The sequence below is a fragment of the Poeciliopsis prolifica genome, unplaced genomic scaffold (assembly GCF_027474105.1).
Source record: "Poeciliopsis prolifica strain line A6 unplaced genomic scaffold, Auburn_PproV2 SCAFFOLD013, whole genome shotgun sequence".
Classification (NCBI taxonomy): domain Eukaryota; kingdom Metazoa; phylum Chordata; class Actinopteri; order Cyprinodontiformes; family Poeciliidae; genus Poeciliopsis; species Poeciliopsis prolifica.
The window spans coordinates 4085987-4109793 of NW_026562388.1; the positions used below are offsets into that span (position 1 = coordinate 4085987).

General features: G+C 41.6%; 4 protein-coding genes across 6 annotated transcripts in view; 1 reads left to right on the forward strand and 3 right to left on the reverse strand.

Annotated features, from left to right (window-relative positions):
• uggt1 (UDP-glucose glycoprotein glucosyltransferase 1) overlaps positions 1-2273 on the forward strand; it is a 29964-nt gene extending 27691 nt beyond the window's left edge. For both annotated transcript variants that reach the window (XM_055038516.1, XM_055038517.1), the window contains 3 exons: positions 208-324; positions 1632-1782; positions 1871-2273. In XM_055038516.1, the coding sequence (XP_054894491.1) occupies positions 208-324; positions 1632-1782; positions 1871-1890 (288 nt within the window). In that variant the 3' untranslated portion in view covers positions 1891-2273. The remainder of the gene's footprint in view (positions 1-207; positions 325-1631; positions 1783-1870) is intronic.
• A 269-nt stretch (positions 2274-2542) lies between these two features.
• Positions 2543-13298, reverse strand: LOC129365354 (transcription factor Sp3-like). The gene is made up of 8 exons (XM_055038519.1): positions 12626-13298; positions 9098-9328; positions 8411-9016; positions 7440-7637; positions 7136-7340; positions 6857-7046; positions 6074-6270; positions 2543-4280 (listed from the first exon to the last, which is right to left on the reverse strand). Exons 1-8 carry the CDS (start codon positions 12692-12694, stop codon positions 4027-4029), a joined length of 1950 nt encoding a protein of 649 aa, XP_054894494.1. The 5' UTR covers positions 12695-13298; the 3' UTR covers positions 2543-4026.
• Positions 13299-14336: 1038 nt separating this feature from the next.
• LOC129365355 (obg-like ATPase 1) lies at positions 14337-19289 on the reverse strand. Its single transcript, XM_055038520.1, has 11 exons — positions 19201-19289; positions 18793-18890; positions 18547-18690; positions 17541-17668; positions 17225-17400; positions 17054-17134; positions 16865-16962; positions 16638-16778; positions 16010-16106; positions 15449-15571; positions 14337-15351 (listed from the first exon to the last, which is right to left on the reverse strand). The coding sequence occupies exons 2-11, from the start codon at positions 18888-18890 to the stop codon at positions 15250-15252; spliced, it is 1188 nt and encodes a 395-aa protein (XP_054894495.1). The 5' UTR covers positions 19201-19289; the 3' UTR covers positions 14337-15249.
• A 1029-nt stretch (positions 19290-20318) lies between these two features.
• LOC129365357 (transformer-2 protein homolog alpha-like) lies at positions 20319-23670 on the reverse strand. 2 transcript variants are annotated; one of them, XM_055038522.1, is made up of 8 exons: positions 23493-23670; positions 22201-22334; positions 21916-22075; positions 21635-21823; positions 21445-21560; positions 21196-21348; positions 21011-21093; positions 20319-20803 (listed from the first exon to the last, which is right to left on the reverse strand). In XM_055038522.1, the coding sequence occupies exons 1-8, from the start codon at positions 23523-23525 to the stop codon at positions 20793-20795; spliced, it is 879 nt and encodes a 292-aa protein (XP_054894497.1). In that variant the 5' UTR covers positions 23526-23670; the 3' UTR covers positions 20319-20792. The 2 variants fall into 2 exon arrangements, with proteins under 2 accessions (XP_054894497.1, XP_054894498.1); XM_055038523.1 differs by having other exon boundaries at positions 21011-21075; positions 23493-23668.
• Positions 23671-23807: the final 137 nt, after the last annotated feature.

Genomic DNA, 23807 nt, shown 5'->3' on the forward strand with positions numbered 1-23807 from the left:
CTCAAAATACTATTTCAGCTTTATTCTCATAATATTATGACTTTATTCTTGTAATATTGTAACTTTTTTTGTTCTTTTGTCACTGCTGATGATTAAAGCCATTTCCTGTAGCCAGAAGCTTTGACGCACCTCATCATGGTGTTTTAACTGTTGCTCCATGTCTTCCTGCTTTCGTGCCGCTTTTCAACAGGTTTCTGTGTTTTCCAGGATCTTCCCAACAACATGATCCACCAGGTTCCCATCAAGTCTCTGCCTCAGGAGTGGCTGTGGTGTGAGACCTGGTGTGACGACAGCTCCAAAAGGACAGCGAAGACCATAGATCTGGTAACGATGTTTGCGTCTAATAGAAGCCACAAGAGGGCGCTAATGGTTGAGGAATCCGCAATCTATTTTTTTGTCCTCGGTCCGGCTAAATAAAACTCGTTTAGGGCCACTAATGTTACATGAGCTTTAGATAAATAAAAAAAGAAGAAAATAAATTTTTTTTTAGAAATGTCTACTATTGGAGATTTATTTTTTAAGAACCACAATGTTATTTCTATTTTTAGAAATTAAATTGAAGAAAACAAAAACTTGTAAAAAAGGGGAAAAAAAGCCCTAAAGTACATAACTCCTCATTAATTTAGTGATGGACATTAAAACAATAAAACGTTTTGTTGGGATATTTTATTTATTGCATTAGGTGCTCAGTGTAAACACTTGTTTCAGAGTTTTTTTGTTTTGTCTTACTCAGTAGCAAATCTTATATAAGCCTGCACTAAAATAGTGAAAATCATAATCATGTAATTAAAAAGCCCCACATTGTTCATATTTCAGGAAGATTTCAATTATTTTTATTCAACCATAAATTTTGTTAACGGTATGAGACGAGCGTCTCATAAAAGATAACAGAGTTGGACATTTTTTTTATTTACATTTTAAAAATAAGATGATTCTTGACCAATATAGAAATAGTTTAGTGTTCCAGCAATCAAACCCTAATCTTCACATTTTCTCCATCTTTTCCTGTTACTAGCTCCTGTCAGAAGAAATATGTTTAACTAAAAGGTTGCTTTCAAACTAAATTTACCCGTGGAATAACTATTGTTGCTCTTAGTTGTCTGTAAATAATTATGCAAATTATATCACATTGCCAATACATGTTGACACATTAATGATGGTGACATAAATGTTGGAAAAAAGTAATTTTTCTAACAGTACTATTATTTAAATGTACACCAATGGAAAAAGGCAGCTGCTATAAGTCATAAGACCCATAATAATAATAATAATAATAGGTATGCAAATGAATGCTACATGATTGGTCAAAGTCATTAATGATAAGTTATTAACATATGTAATAATATTCCAATCACACTAAACAAAATGCTGATATGATCCCCGTAATAGTGGCTGTGGTACTTTTGTAAATGTGAAATAATGTCAGAAAAGCTAAATGGAGCATAAAAATAATATACTTAGTTATGATTGTGGTTGGACACAATATATTTTAATTTTGCCGTAATGGAGGCTAAACCCAGTAAACCCGTCTTTTGAATTATATTTTACTAACTTCCAGAAGACGTAACTATTTTAAGGAACGTTTGACTTCCTGCTTGTCTACAATTGGGTTCTGGTTTTTCCCCAAACAGTGCAACAATCCAATGACGAAGGAGCCCAAGCTGCAGGCGGCGGTGAGGATCGTAGCCGAGTGGTCGGACTACGACCAGGAGATCAAACGTCTCCAGACGTCCAGAGCGCGGGACGGGCCGAGCCGCTCGACGGGTCAGCAGCGGGTCACAGGTACAGAACCTCCTCGGCCGATGACATCGGCATCCGAACGGTGGACCGGCTCCGTTCTGATGACCCTCTGCTTCTCTCCTCTGGTCAGATCCTCACATAGAGCTGTGAAGATCCGCAGAGATCTGGACTGTAAAAATGGGCCCGGCGGAGAGCTTCCTGCTGACGGAACCGACCACAAACAAACTGGTTCATACAGATTTCTTGGGGGCGGGGGGTTATGTATATGTGGGGTAAACACACACACACACATGGCAGGAATGTACTTTGTTTTCTGTATTGGATGTTTGCACTGATTTCAGGTCTCACTGGTGGAACAGGAACAAAACTTGATATTCGTCCTCTGAGTCGGGGATGACAGACGGTTTTTAGTAACAAGGTACAGGGGAGGCTTGGGGATAATGGTTGGTGTCATGAAGGGAAATTATGTATAAAAATAGTCAAAAATGTCATTCCTCATGTTGAGACTGGATTAAATGAGTTCCTGCCTTTTCTTTCCGCGTGAAAATCTGATTTTTTGCCAGTTTAGGTAGAAATGCAACATTTGATTAATGTTATAGCAGATATTTCTACAATTAGGTGGTTCGCCATCTGGACTCTGAAACTTTTGACATTAGTTTGGATACGATTTATCTGCATGGTGGCAGCATCTGGTTGAAGGAAATCATGCATTTCTCTGCAACGGTCCAAGTGTTTCCTTTCTGTTCAGGTCACGTTTAATTCAGGATGAATTTTCATTTTTGCACACAAATCCCCCGAAAACTGGAAGCTTTCAGACTTTTATTGTGATCCATTTGAAAAAAGGTTTTACAAAAGGTAACATTCAATTTTTACATCAATTCTTTTTAAAAAATTACTTAAAATAAGGTTTTGATACAACAAACTCGGCTAACTAAAGTAATGGCTTCTATAAACAAGGTGAAAATAAGATAATATACATGGAAAATGAATGCTACAAACATGACAAACTGAAGAAAGGATTACATTAAATAAAAAAATAAAAGTCAAATGGCGTGATTGTTTTTTTGTTGTTGTTGTTTTTGTTTTCTTTCCTTTTCGAACGACATCTGGCCAGAGTTAGCGTCGGAGCAGTTATTGCGAAAAGTCGTTCCACATGATGCCGAAACCGAAACACCAGATGACAAACCTGCTGCTTATTGCCCCCCCCAACCGCTTTCCTCACATGGCAACATTTCTCCTTCACGAGCTATGATCGTCGTCATGAGGGCTCTGCTTTAGAAAACACCCGGATTAGTAAAGAGACTGCAATACAAGATCAATTTACAACAACAGAAACAAAAAGAAAAAAAAAACAAACAAGAATTGAGAGGCGTTTCTTTTCTGTAATATGTGGAAAAGCACAGAGGACGGCGGCGCGCTCCGGAGGACAAGCTCAAGCTGACCAGACGCTGGGAAAAGCTGCTCTCTCTCTGTTCCGGATCGTCCCGACCGTCGCCTGCGACCTGCGCTCCGTTTTCAGCGTCGCTGCTGTTGGGAGACAACTGTCGCGTGCAAATAATAATTAAAAAAAAAAAAAAAGAAACGTGTAAAAGCCAACTTATGTTTCACGTGGGCCAAGTGTGAGAGGTCAAAAAAATGTTCGACATGAACACTGGAAACCGCGAACTGAAGTGGGAGGAGGGCGACGTTTAAAGCTCCGACGCTCGTTTTCCAGTGTTGATGTCGAACCGTTCCTTTAAAAGCAGCTGTCCGGTCCAGACAGCAGCAGCTCGACAGTTTATACCTGGGCTTCAAACGGAGCGCCGAAACCCTCCTGCCGCAAGAAGAAGAAACAAAAATTCCTTGATCATCCCAGAGAGACGGAGGGAGAGGGAGAGAGAGGTTCTGGACTTCCTTCTCCTTCCTCCTCCAACATTAAAGTCCGTTACAGTCACATCATCTCCATTGCTTAAAAAACATGCACTTCCAGCATTTTATACAAGAGTATCATACAAAGTAAGGCATTTCACGTTGTGTTCTTGAGTGTTAATTCATGTCGTGTGTGTGTGTGTGTGTGTGTGTATACATAGCAACCACATTTTAATGTTTTCTTTTTTGCCCCCCTATAAAAAAGACTGCAAAAAACAAACATAAAGTCAAGATAAATTTCACTTAAAATATATATATTTGTCATATATATTTACGTATATATTCATATGTCTAAAAAAAAAAATGAATAAGAAGAGGGGAAGAGGAAAAAGCTCAAGAGGTCCCTGTGATTGGCCAGTCGTCAGAGAAGCCCCTCCCTCACTCCAGGACCTCACCGGGCGCCACGGTGACCAGCTGCAGAGGGATCTCCTGATTGGCTACAAGGTCGTGGGCGGTGGCGGTCTGGAGGATGAGTGTGGTTCCGTCCGTGGTGATGACGGCGTCGGTGGTGGGTGGCGAGGTGGAGGTGGGCACGCCGCCCTTTTTGTTCTGATGAGTCTTTATGTGCTTGGCCAGGTGGTCGCTGCGCATGAACCTCTTGGAGCATTCGGAGCACACAAACTTCTTCTCTCCTGCAGGTCCGACACACACAAACACCATTTGTTCACGTTAGTCTTGGGGAGGAAGAAATGAAAATAAAAAAACTTAACCCTCTTGGGGTTTAATTTTGTTATATAATTTTTTTTAGGTAGACTGGTGTTAAAATCCTTACAGAAAATCATATTTTGTTGTTTCCCCACTAGATGGAGACATTTTTCATATTTTTCTATTTTTAAATCAAATTCATGAATACTTCTAGTGCACCAGAAATGAAAGAAATAGCAGTGATAGCTCAAATATTTTAATGTTTACGTAGTTAAGGGAGGAAAATTGGCAAACGACGAAAAAATAAAATGAAACTGAGTAGATTCAGAGTCATGAAGTTTCCACAGAGACTTCAGAAACTGCAGGTCAAAGCTCAACAGCAACAAAGCAAGTTTACTCCTTCTCCTCTTGGCCTCCGATCAATAACATTTAAACCAACTGCTGCCAAATATTTGAGGAAAAAAAAAAACCCTATCAGAAAACCCCGAGAGGCGAAAAGCTGTACACAATGTCTAATTTTCAAAACAAGTCTATGACCAAAACCATCTCCATCTCTGGACTGTTTCCCCTTGTTGCACTCGTCAAGCTTCCCCCAGAGAAACGGCCGAATGCAACAAACAAGGTCAACAACAAAAGAAAATCGAGCATTTCCAGCTCAGCCTGAAGCAGCCGGCAGTGTTGGACTCCCAGACAATCTGGCTGAACAAGAGTCGCTACACTTCTTAAAAATAGCTCAAAACTTCCTAAAAGCACAATTAGTCACGGTGCAAAGACTCAGAAAAAGCCCTAATTTGATTAAAGTAGCGATGACAGCCAGACTCATTTACAAAGCTCGTCATCAGATGATTTTTTTTGCAGCCTAGATTTGCAATAAAAACTAACTCTACAAAACAACCAACTGCTGCTAAACTCAGCAAGCGCTTAGACCGAATAGCAGAATTAAAACATAAATGTCATAGTTAATATTAAACCAGTAAAGTTTGTAGTAGAATCGATCACTTTCTAAACAACTAAATTATGCAATATGTCCAGTTCATCTTTTTTAATTAATACTGTGAAACTGCAGCATATTCACTCAAGTTTGAAAGATAAATACACATACACTGACCTATACCTACTTATTAAAGTAAATCTGTTTATATGCAAGTAAAGGTTCTCCTTATTTTAATATCCTTTATACATTAATTAAACTCATTAAACAGCAGCATGCTTACATAAAAAACTGCAACAAGGTCTAAATGCTAAATTTTCTCACGTACAAATCTTTCTTTATATGGTTAAACAACTTATTTGATCTTATTCAGTAAACTTGCTTGTCTTGAACAGTGTAATGTGCTGTTACTACCACTAGAGGGCAATAATCTCTCTAGGATTATATCTAGAGAGAAGAAAATACAATTCCTGCTGCAGAATTTCTGCAATAACAATTCTCTACAGTTCATACATTGTTGATATGTTCTGCTTATATCATCATCACATTCATTTTAGAGACGTTCCTCCTCGTTTTAAAAAAACCTCTAATTCAGTATTGTATGTTGGAATTGTATGGCATCTTTTACTTTTTGTTACCGTTCAAAACCACAGCGCTCAAAATATGATTAATAAATCATATATAAACCTCTCACTCACACTGTATGACACCTCCATTTATGAAACCTCCTGCAGTGCAGATAAGGTCCATGAATGCACCACAGACATCTAGACAAGCAGAGACCGGTCTCTCCTAACCCCAGCAGTCTAACACCTGGGGGAACCAGCAGAGGGCGCTGTAGGGACTCGCCTGTGTGTGTCCTCCTGTGTCTCTGAAGCTCGTCGCTCCTGGTGAACCTCTTCCCGCAGTACATCCAGTTGCAAACGAAGGGCCTCTCGCCGCTGTGCCAGCGCAGGTGAGCTCTCAGGTGAGACGTTTTCCCGTAGACCTTCCCGCAGCCGGCGATGTGGCAGATGTGCTGCTTCTTCTTTCCCACGCCGGAGCCCCTGAGAGGCAGAGAGGGGGAGAAACTGAGTCAGTAAAAAGGGTCCGAGAGGAGAGGGACGATCCTGAGTTTTCATCTAAAGAGCCCAGGCGAAACTTTCCAGAGTCCTCCGTCTTTTCTATTTGTTCTAAAAGACAAATCTATAAAAATGACGAGATAAAAGAATGGTGGAAATGCATGATGGCTAAATCTAAAAAAGACAAGGAAGGGAGATAGGCAGGACACAAAAAAGAAAGACAAGGGAGAAAAGACAGAATGCAAAAAATACAAAAAACAAAAGAAATGGTGAGAGGACAAGGAAAGTCAGGTAGAAGACAAAAAGGCAGAAGGAAGGACATTGAAAGGGAGTAGGGTACAAAATAAGGGATGAAAGACAAAAGGGAAAAGAAAGATACAAGAGATCAACTGAGAAAAGATTGACTTAAAGGAAACAAGACTAAGTTAAAAAGTAAGGCACAAGAAAGAAATGAGAATCAAGAAGAACATGAGGGAGGAAGGAAGGACAGAAGGTAGAAATGTTAGACACAAAAGAGAAAAAGAAGGACATGACTGTGGAGGGACAGACGAAAGATGAGTTGGATGCCCACCTTCCTCCTGACTCCTTGCAGTTGGGGCAGGTGCAGGCCACCCGGCGGAGCCGTTTGCCGTCCCCGCCCGCAGTGTCCATGTCCTCGTCTCCCATAGGAACCCGCAGGTTGTTTAGGTCACTGGGGTTCAGCGTGGAGTCCCCGCTGAGCTGCCACTCCTCAGAGTCCGGCTCTTCTTTTATCTGAATCCCTGAACCAGGAAGAACGCAGGCAGACAGCAGACAGGTTACGGTCTCTGACAGTGACGTCCTGCAGTGAGGAAGGTGAAGGTCATCATACCAGCTGGACTCCTGGCGTCATCTCCCTGTGTGTACTGGACTCCAGTTTGTGTTACAGAGTTAACTGTGACAGTCTGGAGGTTGGGGAGACTGACCTGGCCAGTCTGGCCCAAGGGCAGGGTCTGGACCGGGGCTAGAGTCAGCTGCTGGGTGTGACCCTGACCTTGGGGCAACTGGAGTCCCTGAAGCGACTGGACACCTTGAACCTGGAAGACAGGAAGAGGAAGAAAGAAAGAAAACTGAATTAATTCAAATTCTGTCAGATTGTGAAGGAACAAGCTCTCAATGAAGCATTGCGGCGCTACCTGGAAGGTCTGCCACTGGATCTGACCCGTGGCGGTGACGGTCTGGGCCTGGATGAGGAAGGTACCTGGGTTGACCAGCTGCACACTCTGCAGGGTCTGAGCGGCTCCAGTCAGGTCCTGGCCCTGGGCCACCTGGGCCTGAGCGTCCCCCGACAGCAGGATGGGCTGGGAGATGGCGGTGGCGTTGGAGGACGAGCCCTTCACAAGAGCAACAGCGTCACAGAGGCAGCAGGAACCGAGGCAGCAGGAACCGAGGCAGTAGGAACCGAGGCAGTAAGAACCGAGGCAGTAGGAACCGAGGCAGTAGGAACCGAGGCAGCAGGAACGGCTTTCACCAACTCAAACTCAAGACTGAAGGCGTTTTTAAGACTGTTGCGAATGATATTTAAGAAATGTACAAAAGAAAATTGCACCTTCCTAAAATAATGGCTCTTTGCCACAAGAAAAAAATACGACTCAGGAATGTAACAATGTTTATCTATTGTAGTGGAAAGCCTGTTTGGTTTTGAATGTCCATAGCAACAAACAGGTTGGAAACAGAACATCATCCAGCCAATCGGCAATGACTTGCACTAAGCTAACTAGCGAGGGTTTACTGACAGCTTTCAGCAGCAGCTTCAATCACTTCTAGTCACAGGACAAAATGAAGATGTTTGCGAGACGCTCACACTTTTGCCTGACAGAAAAGGCAAATTGCCCTGGCACAAGATTTAGGACCTGTGATGAATGTATTACATTTTTTAAACAAATTTAAGACATTTTAAGGTCCTAATTTTACATGCATCGGTCTAAGACTTTTTTAAAAGATTTTTTTTAGGAACTGGCGGCCTTTATTAGGCAGTAATCCCACAGGAAGAGGGTCGCTGTACTTACTGTAGCACGCGACACGGCGAACGCAAGTATTTTTAAGGATGCACACATCTAACATCCACACTTCAGCAACAACAGCTACATTCCTGGGATTTACTGACCTGCATCTGCTGTAGGTGGTTGTGGGAGTTGAAGTTCTCCGTGGAAGAGGGGTCTGCCACCCCCGCAGACACAGCCGTGGCCTGCGTCAGAACTCCTGTGCCGTCGATGGTCGCCGGGAGCTGGGAGGCGTTGGAAGAAGAGGAGGAAGAGGTTGGCACATAGATCTCTTGGTTGGTGTTGGGGTCGCTCACAGTCACCATAGACTGCTTGCTGTTGCCGTCCTGGCTCTGGTTCTCCAGCGGCTGGCTGCTCATAATCAGCTGGCCCTCGGGTGTTACCCCAGTGGCAATCGGTACCGTCTGCGCCCCCGTCAAACCCAACGACTCCAGATCCACGCTGTTTATAGGGACGAACGTGATGTTGCCGGGAAGCCCTACAGGCACGGTGCCGGCGTACGCCGAAGCGCCGGCCAACGAGACGCCTTGGATGGACTGAACCTGGCCTGCCTGTGTCAGGAGGTCTGTAGCTGCTGTCGTGGAACAGCTGATTCCAATGTTGCTCTGGCTGCCATCTTGGAGGAGTTGAATCTGGCCTGTGCCGTCGTCCAGTCCTTGTGTGGAGAATCCTGCGAGTGTCCCGTCTGCGTTTTGGATTTGGGGAATGACCTACAAGCACGGATTGACAACTGTGTAAACAATCGCTACCCGGACAAAACATTGCCGATGCGTTCCTGTCGCCGCCGTTACCTGATACTGAATGCCTGACACTCCATTAGCCGTGGCCTCGCTCCCAGACGCTGTAACGTAAATGGGCTGGCTGGGAAGACTCCCGATTGGAAGCACATACTGCCCGTTAGACGTGACAATCCCCGAGTTTGGAATGTGGACGACGCCTTGGTCTTCCTTTGCAGCCGAGACAGGGGTCAACACCTCCCACCGGTCTGAACCAGTCAGCTGAATGGCCGACATGTCTGTTGTCTGGGAGCAGAACAAACACTCATATTAGCAAAGAGATGGGAATTTCAGCCTAAAAGGAAAGGCAGGATCATTCCTATAGCAACATTCACAGAAAAAAAGTCAAAGTGCTTTGTAGGATGCTTTACAAAACACACAAAAGTGAAGAGAATCTCATCTGTTGTATTTAAACGCACAAAACATCTGTGACTTATTCACCAAATAACTTTGATAGCTATTCTTTTAAAAACAGGAAACCAGTAATTTCAAGACTGGTCAGACATGATCTAGTTTTCTGGTAATGGTCAAGACTCTGGCTGTGGCAATTTAGAGGACCTGCAGCTGCCTGACCAATTATTTACAGAAACCCCTAAAGACATTATATCGATAATCTAACCTAAAACTACTTAATAAAGCATTCACGTGTTTTTCTGTGCCATGTTTCGACAGGAAAGCCTCATACTGGTTAGTCATTTGAAGCTGGTAGTTCCCTGATTCAGTAATTGACCATAAATTGTTACAAAATGGGTCTGAGTCCATAAATACAGCTGGCTCTAGCAGAGTCCCGATCTCCAGCCATCACCCCTGTGATTGCAGCATTAAGCTGGAGGAGATTGTGATCCAAACACTCATGAAGTTTAGAAAACTAACCTGTAATAATAACAGATCTAAGTTAACCTGAAGAAAAATTATACAAAGATCTGAAATTATATACAATTTAATAATAAAGAGGCAGGCTCACAAATACGCTTACAAAAAATGTCTATAGACCACCTTTAAATTTTTGTATTCATCTTTTGTGAATTTAATAGATGAACTCTCACCTTGCCCCATGCCTGTCAAGCTTTGGAGTTCAGAATATTGTAAATGTTGCCTGCAGTGGAGGGATCGGGGGGCAAGTGAAATACAAAGTACGAACCTAATGTGGGGTGGCGCAATGCATCTTCAGGCATTGCGCCAGTCATTTTAAAGATGCTTATTGGTCCCCCAAAAACAATAGAAACCCAGACATCATCATCAATCAATAAAATCCCCTCGGGCCGAACTTTGGACGTTAAGCTGCTCCCACTTAGCATTCGTCAGAAACTCAGAGAAGGAAGACAGAGCTTTGAGCAACGCAAATTTAATAATCTAGGTACCCGAATCATTTCAGGAATCGTTTCAGCCCTACTATCCACGGCTTATTATTGTTGAAACCCACTAAGTTTGTGCAGTTTTCCCATTTTGTCAAACTCTGACATTGGGCTAAAAGGCCAGTCTGTGTTGCATGGTGATGCTGGTTTGCAAAACTTCTCGTCCTGCATTGCGCATGCACGGAAATTTTCCCTGGTCAAATGTCTCCAGAGAGGCTTTGCTCCCACTAGGGAGCGATAAACCAACTCCCTTCTTATCGCTACTCGTTTGTTTTGCAACATTTTTAAGTGCACCCTCTGTCTGCATTTTGCCTGGATGAGCTGTCAGCTTGTGAAAGTTTAACGTTCTATGACATAAAACACAGCTTGTGGGACATGCAGTGTCCCACAAGCATGTCCCAGTTCAGGGTATCCCGAACTGAACGTGGTCCCCGTTTAGTGCAAGCTGAGCGGGTTTCAACATCCCCTCCTTTCGGTGCCGAACTTTGTTGGAAGGGCTTGGTAACGGAGTAGTGTGTGAGAATGACCCCAGCTCGCTCTCTTTCTTTCCAAAAGGCTGTCAGGCCAAACACTTCCTCCTCCTCACCTTCTGGGTGGATGTGAGTAGGGGCTGATCATCTAGCCCTTTTCTACAGAACCAGGAATCCCATAGCTCTCCCCATAGACTGGAATGCTACTTTATGGAGATGGAGACAGTAATCAGCAATGACACACACTTCTTCCCACACTGTATTGTCCAGTGATGCAATCATCCCCTTCTCCACCACCGCCTGATAACGCCATCAGCATGGAAGAGGCGTTCATGGCACAAACTGATAGAGCAGCTGCCTATCAGGCAGGTTTAAATGGAAGCAGTCAGCTGCTGAGGGAAGGTTTGGGAGACGACTCATCCGAGGATATCGAAGCTTTAAGGTGCACTGCCACCGCTGGCTCGACTTGTGGCGTTGTCCAGAGATCATGGTCGTCTATTCCCTTCCAGTCTAGAACTGAGCCACCTGCCACTGGGTGCTTCTCCCTGTATGGTTGGTTGTGCCAGGAAACTCAGAATTCCTCCAGCAACTCAGGCAAGAACAGGAAATCGCTACTTCTACCAGTATTGCTACCAATGAAGCATTGGCATATTTGAAGCATATTTCTACCCAGCATTTTTTTTTTACAGCTAACAGTGCTTGTTTGCAACAGACTGAACACTGGTTTTCTCCTGGTATACACTACGATTCTGGAAAAAAGCTTCTGGCGACCAAGTTTGCACCAGCCAATCAGGGCTGGTGGAGTGTGATTGAAGCTTCAGGGTGTTCCAATGCTATGAAAGAGAACTAACTAGGAAATTGCTTTGCAGCCTGGCAGAGCTTAAACTACTTTTGCAAAGATGAAAAAAATCACACAAAAAAAGTCTAAATGTTCAACTCTGGTAGAGTTTATTTGTAATGAAACTTAAAAACATGTTTTTCCCACCTCTATCAGTCTGAAACATAAAAACCTAGTGAAATACACATCTGTGATGACAAAATCCAAAACAGTTCAAGGATTGTAAATCTTTTTGCCATGCACAATAAAAGGTGCCCTAAGAGGCCACCTTTGGAGGGCCTAGTGATGTTTGTTAACTCAAACGACAGGATTTATCCCAGTAGCAGGCACTCTGTACTCCATCCACCAACTAGTATTTTGTGATGAAACGCAGACTCGTCCGATTGCATCAGAGAAGCAGGGAACAACACTGGCTTTGGTCAGTGAATCAAATACAGAAACACGGGAGATGTTCTGCTGCGTAAAAACAAGGGAGTAACGCAAAGAGTGACGGGTGATGCAGAATTTACTCTGACGGGAAGAACCGAGTCAGGAGACAGACGACAACAGGCTGGGGAACGGGTGGGGGATGGGTGACTGTTACAGCACAACTGAACGACACTGTTATGATTACAGACGTTTCTTCCGACATATAAGAGCGTCCCAGCATCTGCAAACCCGAAGGTACACGGACTATCTGGAAGTGACTGACTCCAGCGTCCTACCCACTATGGGCGGGTTTTACAGGGGGAAAGTGGGTGGCCGTTATTGAGGGGAACACAGGAAGTGTTACGGCTTTCACCCCATGCCATCAAAATTTTAAAACGTGTGAACTTCAAGCTCCTAAATAGCACAACCAGAATTGGGGAGGCGGCAGAGAGGTGGAGAGTGTGGTGGATACCTGTGTGTCGGCTGCGCCGCCAGCTTGCAGGAACTCGCTCTGACTGCTGTCCACGTCCGCGGACGCCATTTCTCCTTGTTTCAGAGGCTGCTCTGGCGCTAGCAGGGAGAGAGGGGGAAACCGAGCAAAAGTCTGTAATCTTCAACTCCTGCCTGCCAGAAAAGCCCGCAAAGCATCCCCACTCTCCGGTCCGCCGTCTGCGAAATTCAGTTTTGCCGTGTAGATTCCGAGAGGGTTCGGGCCCAGAGCGAGTTTTACTTTATCAACTCCGAGAGGTAGTCAGCTAGCTCGGTTAGCTGACCATATCCAGCTAGTTAGCGACGGAGCTAACGATAAAAAGACGCAGCTCGCTCCGCTGCTGCTCTCCCAAACTCACCGATTAGTTGCCGTTTCGATGCGCTAAACGTTTACGTATCAGTCATAGCGTAAATATGGAGGATTACCAAATCAACCAAACTCCGAACATGATTATTTTATCAAAGGCGGGCTAGTGTTGATCGTTGAATTCGGGTCGATTTTTTTCTATTTTGATTGACGGTGCGGGAAACACAAAAAGGTGGGACTAAACAAGCTCGACGTCGAATTTGCATCACATTTCAGGACGTCCCGCCCTTCTTCCTTGACGTGATTGGCTCCACTGGAGTGTCAGGACAGTGATTGGCTGACGGGAATGCCAATCCGTTTTTTTGTAACATGTACGTTTCCTGTTTGTCGAGCGAGTCCAGAGATGGAATGTAGTTGATGAAATCCCAAAGTTACTTTAAATCCCAATGTTTAAGCACCCCTCAATCAAATAAACTTTCCCCACGTTTTCCTGTTTCTGTATACTTAGTTTTGTTTAAGCTACGACTTTATGAAGATTAAATCTATTGTCAGCTGTTTTCTTTTGTCCTTGGAAGTTCCCCCCCCCCCCAAGTCTCGCAGCCTTGAATTAATGTGCACGAGATTTAAAGTTAAATTGATTCCCCAGATTCCAGATTAATTTGTCAGCATCATTCAAATGACACATTTTAAATTAGCTAGTAACATCTGAGCATTTTAGCAGTAATACATTGCATTTATCTGTTTTTTTAAACATCCAGCAAACAAGTAAAGTAACTTTTAAGTTCTTATTTCTATCAATTCTATATGTCTAAGTATGACTTTGGACTTTATGATTCTTACTTTTAAAATCAAACGTACAATCTGGACATTAAAAATATATGAAAGTTTAAAAATAAGATTAAGAAAATCAAAATTGACCAATTAAACATCTAAATGAACTCTTCAAATGGCATAATACACTTTGGGAATATTGTGATTTTCATATGACTGAATCATAGGAAAGTAAATACTTCAAAATTAGGACTACAAATGTCTTATAACTTTATATTTCATAATTTTATTCTGGAGTTAAAATTAGAAATTGGAATACAATTTTCAGGACCTTAAAATGCATGACAACACGGTTTGAGCAAAAGGGATGACTTCTCAATCTTTGGTCAGCTTCCCTCGCTCCCTTTTGTAATAATACATTACGTGTTGCAGCAATGGATTAAGGCAAAGGAATATTTAACTTCCCAGAGTTAAGATTGAAATTTAAACTAATCAACAAGCTAATTTTACTTCACCCAGTGAGCCATTAAATGAGATGGTTTTGACAGAAATGCAACTTATTTCCTTTCATTCAGATTAATTTCACCGTGTGGGAAAAACAAAAGACAAAAGCAGAGAGATTTCTGTTCTTTTACTGGCATGTGCATGTTTACAAGGGCAAAATTTCATTTTAGGGCACAATTTTAATGTGGCAATGATGACATTAACAATGTGGTACATGGTAAATCTGCAGCTGCACACTCCAGCAGATGGGTAAAAACACAATAAAGGAGACAGGGCAAAGGGTTTTTTTAATACCCAAGCCAGACCAATTCAGTAAAAGCAATTAATGTAGCATGAGTTCAGTCTGCACCACCATCAGTTAGGCTGATCTCTTCTCTGCACAGCTCAGTCCTGCACCGAATGATGGCTTTCATTCTCCTTTATTCCATAAACAAGTTACTGAGGTTTTGGTTTGCTTTCTGAAAGCAACATGTCACCAAAACCTTGCCAGGATTATAATACAGATCTGATTAATAAGAGGAGACTTCTTAATCTGCCTTTGAAAAAAAAGAGCTAACGAGAAGTCCTATTAACATCTACCAATTGGTCAACGGATGAAACACGAAGCTGCTAAACCTGATGATAAAGTAAAAGCAGTGAATGATGTTCAGCTTCCGTGACTTGAATATCTATACAGCAATAAAGAAAATCTGAATAAAAGAGCCTTGTTGCATGTTAAAAACAGCCCAAAACTGGCAGCAACAAAAAAAGAAAGAAAATGCAAAATTGTATTCTGGTCCAGGTTTTTCAGTTTAATTACCATTTTTTAATGACTATTGTAGAAAGCTCAACTTTGTCCAACATTGTTTGAAAGTTATCCTTGTAACCGACTTGAAATGTAGATGCATGCTTTGACTGGCTTTATGTTAAGAGATTGTGATAACTACCTAATATTTAAGGAGAATCAGAAAGCCAGCCCACAGTGCAGCTCTTTGAAGTCCAACTGAATTGAACTGAGATACTCCCCTGGCAATTATATGGTTCTTCTATTTCTTTTTGGGTGCATTGGGTGTGTTGAATTTGAAAAAGATAATGTCGCCGTCCTCCACGATGTAGTTCCTGCCCTGTTGTCTGTATTTCCCAGCAGCCTGAGAACAAAGAGACAAAAACAAGAAAACATGTTAATGTTAAGCTGCACTGCAGCAACTCTTGATAAGAACTCATCTGTTTTGCCGTTTCACTCACCTTGGCCGCACTCTCACTGCCCTCCTCTTTGAAGTCATTGAACTTCATCACCTCAGCCATGATGAAGCCTTTCTCAAAGTCTGTGTGGATTTTCCCTGCAGCCTGAGGAGCTTTGGCTCCTTTCTGTCAGAGTAAAACAGCAAAAGGAAATCTCAAACTGCATCCAGACAACTCATACCATAATTTTGTACCGTTTTGACTTTCGCTGAATACCTCATGGTTCTGCAATTTCTAAACATTTCTCTTAAACATTTCACACCTTTCTAAGCTTTCAGTCCTTTGTTTTCTTCATCTAAAGACATAAAATGCTATAGTTCACCATAATTTATGGGTAAACGTCAGTATTACTGGGTGAAACGAGAGAACAAGAATGAATGACAAAAAAAAAGATATAAAGAGGCGAAGAAAAGTAAAGACGAGGATGGAAAGGTGAAGACAAGAGGAAAGAAGAATTAGGACAGAAGGAATGACGTAGGAAAGGAAGGAATTACAAAAAGGTGTAAGACACAGAAACAAAAGGAAGGCAGCGAATGATCAAATGAGACGTTCAAGAGCGCTCACCCTGATGGTCCACGCCCGGACCTCGTCCGGCCCTGCCGTGAAGAAGTACTCCAGCTGTAGTGCTGCGTAGCCTGTCTTTATAATTTTGGTCAGAACACTGTAAGCATAGAAACACATATGTGATGATTACAAATGACAAACACAAAGATAAATAACTAAAGTTGCCATCTCATCACTGACAGTCTGAGGTGCAAACGTTTTGATCAAAATAAAAGTTGCTTTAAGAAGGAGAACGCTCTGAACACACAGCAGGACAACGACTGTAGAAATACGACTAGAGCTAGAATGGATTGGTGTTGTTTAAACCCACAAATCAATCAATCAATCTCCATGAAGGCTTAAAAAAGTCTTCACAAATCCTCTCTATTCAATCTGTCTGGTATTTGTTTCAGGGAAAGAAAAAATTTAGAAAATTTTACTCCTTGGAGAATCAAAGCTGCAACAAAAATGTGTAAAACCTGCAGCTGTAATTGCAGCAAAAGCTGTTTCTACAAAGCACTGATTCAGAAGAGGTGAAAGCAAATGCACAGCACACATCATTTTGAGCAATGCCTTGTGTTCAAATCAATTTCACGTGACACTTTTAAACGGAATATCAAAGCCTATCAGTGGATGTCATCAGTCTGACCTCTGCGTTTTCTGTTCCTCGCAGTATTTAATCCTCTCCTCCTCTTCCATCTCCTGAAGTTTAGCCTCCACCGCTCCGCTCAGGGGGATGACCATGGCACCAGGATCGTGGGCATCTACCCACTCTTTGATTTTCGCCAACCTTAAATCATAAGTCAGTGTTGGATCAGAGCAATAGACGAGTAAATTAATGAATCCCAAAGAAACAAGACAGCAAAAATGAAATACCATTTGTTTTTTTTTCTAATGTAATCCTTCTCAGAGAGATTAACCAGGTAGATCATGGGCTTCGAGGTCAGAAACAGATATTTGTTCAGCACCTCAATCTGCAAAGAGGAATTCAACACTGAGAAATGCATCACAACACACAAATGGATGCAATTCGATGCAAACGCATGCATGCACACACATGAATACCTCTTTGTCATTCCATTCATGGTAAAATCGGACGTGTTTCTTCTCTTCCACAACCCAGTTCTTCACCTTCAGCATGATATCCTGGAAGTAAAATCAGCATGTCAATGAGAGTGGAAAAACTATAAGATCTTGAATGTTACACAGACAAATATGTCAGTCCAAATTTCTTACGTATTCAGGTTTTAGTTTCTTGTCTCCTCCTCTGACTGCGGTTTTCTCCAGCTTGTCTATGATGGGAGCAATCATTTCCTCGTCTTTTAGCCGCAGCTCCTCATGGATGATCTCAATGTCTCTCACTGGGTCCACATTGCCCTCAACGTGGGTAATGTCTTCATCATCGAAAGCACCTTAAACATACCAAAGCGTCTCTCACAAAACAAATCCAATTGATTTTTACATCAGAGTTCATTCTCTTCTCCTTAAATGTGTAACTGGCTTCAGCCTGATCTCAAAAATTGCAGATGAAGGCGCCGTACTGGCTACTCACGGGTCATATGGAAAATGGCATCGCAGGCACTGATATGAGAGAGAAAGGCATTTCCAAGTCCCTGCCCTGCATGAGCTCCCTTCACCAGACCAGCAATGTCCACCACATTTAGGAAAGCAGGAACCTTACTGAGGAGAGAAAGATGAAAATCAATCAGAAAGACCATGCATTAAGTGGAGCATTCCAACTTTTCCGTAATTTATCATGTTATATTTCCGTCTTTTTATATAATCAAAAAATTGTGGGGCGGGGGGGCCTAAGCTGTTCGCCACACCCTATGCATGTTATGTGGAGGACTGGTTGTGGTCAGGTAAGACCAAAGTTGACATTTTTAGTCTATATACAAAGCACTATGTTTGGCAAAAAACTAACAGTAAACGTCACTCTGATCACAGCACCCCCACGGTGAAGCCTGGAGGTAGCAGCAGCATGCTATGGGGAGACAAGCTGGAAAGAGGATACAGAGAATGTGTTGCTTGCTTTGCCCAAGTGAAAATTAAAGGAGTTAAAGTGGCTTCATTTAGTCACAACACACCTCCTGGGGACGGTTGATGTGCAGCACATAGACACTTTGAAGCTTTTTGTGCAAACGCCTTTTAAAATGTTCGAACATGTCCCGACACCACTTGGTGAATATAAAGCGGTGAGCTTCATCATCACATCACTGATGGATGACCCAGAACATGGGATGGTTTAGACAGCATATTCATGTGTTATAACGGCCCAGTCAAAGCTCAGTTCAGTTAAATCTAATTTTGAATCTGTGAGAATATTTTTAAGTTCAAAAGTCCTCTTCCTACTCTGACAAAAATGTAGTTATTTTGTACAGATTTTGAAAACTTTTTCCTTCCACTACTTTGTCTGAACATATCAAATAAAATGTACAAAAACACGCTAAAATGTGTTGTTGTGATGGGCCAAAATGTTAAGTTCAAAAGCTACAATTACTTCTGAAAGGCACTGTAGATGCTTGCTATGATGAAAACCATGTACAGCTATAACACACCTGGCTGGTTTGTGGTACTGGCACAGGTAATCAAATCGCTCATCGGGAACTGGCACTCTGCTCTCATTTGGATCAATGGTGCAGAATGGGAAGTTGTCTGCAGCAGCTTGGCTTTTGGTGAGCACATTAAAAAATGTAGATTTCCTGCAACAAAGTCAGAAAAGCAGCAGTAATATCCAAGTAACTAAAGCCATTTGTAATTAAAAATATTAACATTATCTGCAGGAGTAATTCAAGTATATTTACCCGACATTAGGCAACCCCACAATGCCAATTTTCAGGGATGTTCCAAATCGCCCAATTAATGGAGGTTGTTTTGGGGCTTCTGTCTTTTTAGGAGGCATCTGTAGGAGGTAAGAGAATATTAAACCATGACACACATGTAAATACTGTCCTTTATTTGTAAAGTAACCTCTAAACATTAATATCCCCTTTAACAAGCTAACATTTCTTCTCAGCTCGCCCTGGTGAAAACGTGTAGAGGCAGCTGGACTCATATGCTCATTCAAACACAGCATGCTAAGCGGTAGCAGGTGGCTAACTGGAACCATTGAGTATCCGACCACAGGGGTTTTATGAGCGTTCAAAAATTTTCCTTAACTCATTAAAAAGAATTCGGAAGATGTTTAGCAGGGAAAGCAACTCGCTTGGTACCTTGAATTACTTCTCCTCGGTGGTGTTTGCTTCTCTTCAGTCTGTTCTCTACCAGCCACTCCACTGGAAAGGCAGGTCGGAAAGCTAAGCGGAAGGGTTTTGACGCAAAACGTCTCTGATTGGTCAGCCGGACATCTGGAACGATACGTCAGAGGCAACCCGAGATAAGATAAACTGATTTTCTGTTGGAATACTGCAGAAAACATCAATTTTCCCGGTTTCAAAACCAAATCTGCCTATATCTTGTTTGCAGAGTTGTATTTTTCAGAATCGTCATTTATTAATTAACATGTAAATAACGTAATTCAAGTAACAGCAGGAAAGTTGATCTAGTATAATTCGCATGTTTTTTTTATGCCTTGTCATCTGCAGGTGACAATTTTAGACAGCGCTGCATACTTCTTTGTTGTTTAACATGCAAATTAATTTTTCTTTCAAACTTGGGAGGCAATGAAACTTTCCAATTAAGATTTATTCCCAAACACTGACCAAACGGGTTTATTCACTTTTTGTGTGACATACATAATGGAGTTTACTTCAACAAAACATGCACTTGGTATACTTTGTAACATTAGTTTAATAAACTTCAATGCCAATTATGTATTTTTTTTCTCACTTCCACGCTCCGAAGCAGCTCCTTGGGACCAGGGGGTCCTCGCTTGAGGCCGAGTTATGAAAAAAATTGCAGACTTCAATTTTATTGAATTGCTGTGAACTATAAAACAAATATCAAGACCCCACATTGAATATTTTTAGCACAATGGATTAAGTTGGGTGTGATGTCAAAGCAACTTTTTATGACCTTTCGTCTTGTTTCCAAATCAAATACAAAAGGTAATATTTTCAAATCCAATTGGTTCAGCAATGTTTATTGAAGTTCATCAACTTTTAGCAATCATATCAACAAAACTCTGTTCATCATGAAAAAGGACAAAACCACAGAAACCCAAGAGTCAGATTTTCTCACACTTAGGTTTAAGATCAGATATGGATGTTATTTATAACTTAAGTAGATCATGCACAATTAGAAACTGGTATTTTATTGCTTATATACAAACAACAAAAGTACTTTCATTTTACATGACAAAAAGAAAGCAGCAAGTCACCAGACAAAGACAAAAATGTAATTTATTTATTTATTGGGGAATAGACACAGTTTAAAGGAGCCATCTACTGTAGAACACTAAAAAAATAATTAAAAAAGAAGAAAATCCTACAAAGATAAAAACATGTCAGTTGGCGCAAACTGTTTTTCCAAATTCCAAGTTTAAAAAGCATTCAGCATTTTTATTTGACAACATACAGAATTTTATTTAGGTGAAGAGCAAAGATGAAAAAGCATTAATTCCCAACATTTTGAACCTCCATAATCTGTACTAAACTCAGTGACATGTAAATTCAGCACTGCCGACACATGTTTAGGGCTAAAAATCAAACTTTCAACTTTCTGATACATGAATACATGCAAAAGTCCCTTTCACACAAACACACACACACAAAAAATATGGTCTGGTCAAAATGGGAAAAAAACAAAATAAAAATAATAATGCAAAAAACAAACAAACACCAAAACATAACACTGTCTTCACTGCCTAGTAGTGACCTGTAAGAAAACAAAAAAGAAATCAACAAACTGTTCTGGCGGAATATAAAGACTTAAAATCCATCTATCTATTAAGAGACAAATCATTACATGTTTACGTATAATAATTAACTGAAACTACAAATGATATGAAACGTCAATAATCAAACATGTTTGTAAACATTTTATTCAAAGCACATTTTTAAAAAATGCTCGTCATATACATACGTGGCGAGTAGGACCGAGATCGAGAGCGGTAACCTCTGCTGTAGTACGGAGACGGAGATCTGCGTCTGTCAAAGGAGAAAGAACTTTCATTTTACATGAATATTAGCTCTATCGAACAAAATTTAAGTAAAATTTGTCAGTAGTTTCATCTTACAATCTTGCACATTGTGTCAATGTAATTGTACCTGTAAGATCGGTACTCTCGCTCTTCGTAGCGATCATAGTCGCGATCATAACCTCTATCATATCCTCTGTCATAGCCCCTGTCATAGTCCCGAGAGAAACGGCGAGATGAACCACCGCCTCCACCACCACCGCCTCCTCCTCCACCACCACCACTGCAAACACACAGGTTCAGCTGTCACCCTGATACACGCCATGGATTCTAAATACTTCGCATAAAAATAGAAGCCCCTCAACCCCCAAACACTCACTATGTGGGGCGTCCCATGTAGATTCCAGGAGTTGGAGTGTGAGCTCTTTTGGTGATGGAGAAATCCACTCTGATCCTGCGTCCATCAAGCTCCATACCATTTGCACGCTCCTTAGCCTAAGAGACACAACTATTAGAGATAGCAGCACAACAGAACTGCAACTAAAAATATAACCAAATCACATGCTTACCTCCTTGGAGTCCTCACTGTTTTCGAAATAAACAAAGGCAAAACCTCTTGAACGTCGCGACTGCTGATCATACACAATGTTGACATCAGCCAAGGGGCCATATTTAGAAAAAACCTCTCTCAGGTCCCTCTCAGTGGTGTAAAGGCTCAGACCAAACACACCCAGGCAAGCGCTGGGGTCTGGGTTGGCCTGGAAGAGGAAAAGAGTGAGTTAGAATAAAAAATAAAATAAAAAAACCATATTTTTTTAATCCAACAAAATTTTAAAGCAGTAACACACACCCTGTTGCCAATGTGTCTACGTCGATTTGACATCGGAGAGCGGCTGTGGCTCCTACGTCGACGGTAATCTGAGCTTCGAGATCGGCTCCTTGAACGTCTGCGTCGAGAGTGGGAACGAGAGCGGGAGTAGCGTCTGCGAGAGCTTCGGTGGGATCTTGACCTATTGTTGTTGTTTTTTTGTGCATGACAGGGGGAAGACATTAGACAGAACTGGGGCTAATAAAATCACTTCAGGTCTGAAAAACATTACAAGAGATAAAAAAAAAAAAAGAAGCATTATTTCACCTGGATTTTGATCTGGACTGAGATCGAGATCTGGACCGGGAGTGCCGAGAGCCATCTTTCGACCGTGCAGGAGAGTGGCTGGCGGATTTTGCAGAGCCTCTTGGGGATGCACTCCTTGAGCCTCCCCGAGAGTCCTGAGCGAATAAAAGACAGGTATCAGAAGCCCTTTACAGACAAGTTGGTCACACAGTAACATAAGGGCTGGGAGATGTTAACCCTCTGCCCCCTTAAAGCCTTTTCAGAAGAACAGCACCTTAGTTTGGTGATTAGAGGGTTTGATAGAAATTATCTGGAAAACTGAAGAAAAAACAAGTGACAAATAACTGAATATAGATTAAAAACATTAGCAAATCCACATTAAAAACATCTAACAAAATTGAGGGAACAATTAGTGATGCGTTTGATACAGAAAGGGCGAAAATAATTAAGCATGCCAAGGAGAAAGAAAAGTAAAATAGAGCAATAATATAACATGTTGTTAGGAAATCACTCATACCCAGTTATACTTCTGATCTTAACTTCATAACTTCGTTCACTTCATTACTTCATAACAACCCCTTCATTTCTTCTTTCTTCAGTTTGAATCTGACTTCTTTTTTCCTCCTCTTCCCCCTTTTACCATCTGCCATTACAACTAGAAGCGAGGCCAGATCTTGATCGCTTCTTTTCAGCTTCCAAAACATTAGCATGCATCAACCCCATCAGCTTCAAACATTAAAAACGTCACATCTGACACGTCTTGGGCCTTTTTCTTTCTTCCCACCTTAACCTTGACAAAAAAACAAACAAGGGTGATAAGGCAAGTTGGTTTTTGTTTCAACCAAATGGTATAAAGAAAAAAATAAACACGAAAGAAAAAAAAATTAAAAGCTCGACAACTTAGCTTATAATTGAACATTGAATTTTAAATAAGCGAGGATCACAGTGCACATACATTAGTTACTTTAATACTCATAATTCATGGCATAACTCGGTAATTAAAGATCAAAGTGCTAAAATGATGGTAGCTCTATGAGGCGGAACCATGTTTCCTTATCTGCACAGGCCGCATGGTGTAGCCTAGCATGCTTGGCTAATATAATTGTGTTCTGTAATGGGATGCAACTATCCAAAATTATTCGTATAAAAGCATTAATAAAACATACAGTTGTGCAGATTATCAGTGTAAAGAGATCTTAAGCCTTTCGTCTAGCAAACCTTTTCAGACGTCCAACGGCTGGGAACGGATAAGCTAGCTAGCCGTTTATATCTTAACCGACGTAAGTCAATATTCTTCCGTTACTAAAACTCACCTGCTCCCTAAAATCCTTCTCGTTGTCGCTCATTTTACAGTCAGAAATTTGAAACCCGTTTAATAAGTGTAATGAGCCCGGAGGGGAAAGCAAATTAGGTAGTGCTGAAGCGCGCCCCAAAACGAGCCGTTTCTGTCCACACCGCCTAACAACAGCAACCTTCTAACGCTCTGTAGCCAATGACGCCATTTCCGGCTCCTTTTAAAAATAAAACTGGATTGTCTTTACAAAAAAAAACCAAAAAGAACCCCGTAAATCTCTGAAGTAGCATGTAATGATTAACCTTTTTACAAGGTTACAGCTCACATCTTGATC

Excerpts from the sequence above, each read along its gene's own strand:
- LOC129365357 (XM_055038522.1), bottom strand. The coding sequence starts at position 23,525 with ATGAGCGACAACGAGAAGGATTTTAGGGAGCAG. Across the intron at positions 21,824-21,915 it reads GTAGACACATTGGCAACAGG|GCCAACCCAGACCCCAGCGC; the intron begins GTGTGTGTTACT and ends TTCCTCTTCCAG. Across the intron at positions 21,094-21,195 it reads CGAGAGTACCGATCTTACAG|TTCTTTCTCCTTTGACAGAC; the intron begins GTACAATTACAT and ends GTAAAATGAAAG.
- LOC129365354 (XM_055038519.1), bottom strand. The coding sequence starts at position 12,694 with ATGGCGTCCGCGGACGTGGACAGCAGTCAGAGCGAGTTCCTGCAAGCT. Across the intron at positions 7,341-7,439 it reads TCCAGTGGCAGACCTTCCAG|GTTCAAGGTGTCCAGTCGCT; the intron begins GTAGCGCCGCAA and ends CCTGTCTTCCAG. Across the intron at positions 4,281-6,073 it reads ACACAGGAGGACACACACAG|GAGAGAAGAAGTTTGTGTGC; the intron begins GCGAGTCCCTAC and ends TCGGACCTGCAG.
- LOC129365355 (XM_055038520.1), bottom strand. The coding sequence starts at position 18,890 with ATGCCTCCTAAAAAGACAGAAGCCCCAAAACAACCTCCATTAATTGGG. Across the intron at positions 16,107-16,637 it reads GAGGAACAGAAAACGCAGAG|TGTTCTGACCAAAATTATAA; the intron begins GTCAGACTGATG and ends CTATGCTTACAG. Across the intron at positions 15,572-16,009 it reads TCCGGGCGTGGACCATCAGG|AAAGGAGCCAAAGCTCCTCA; the intron begins GTGAGCGCTCTT and ends TTACTCTGACAG.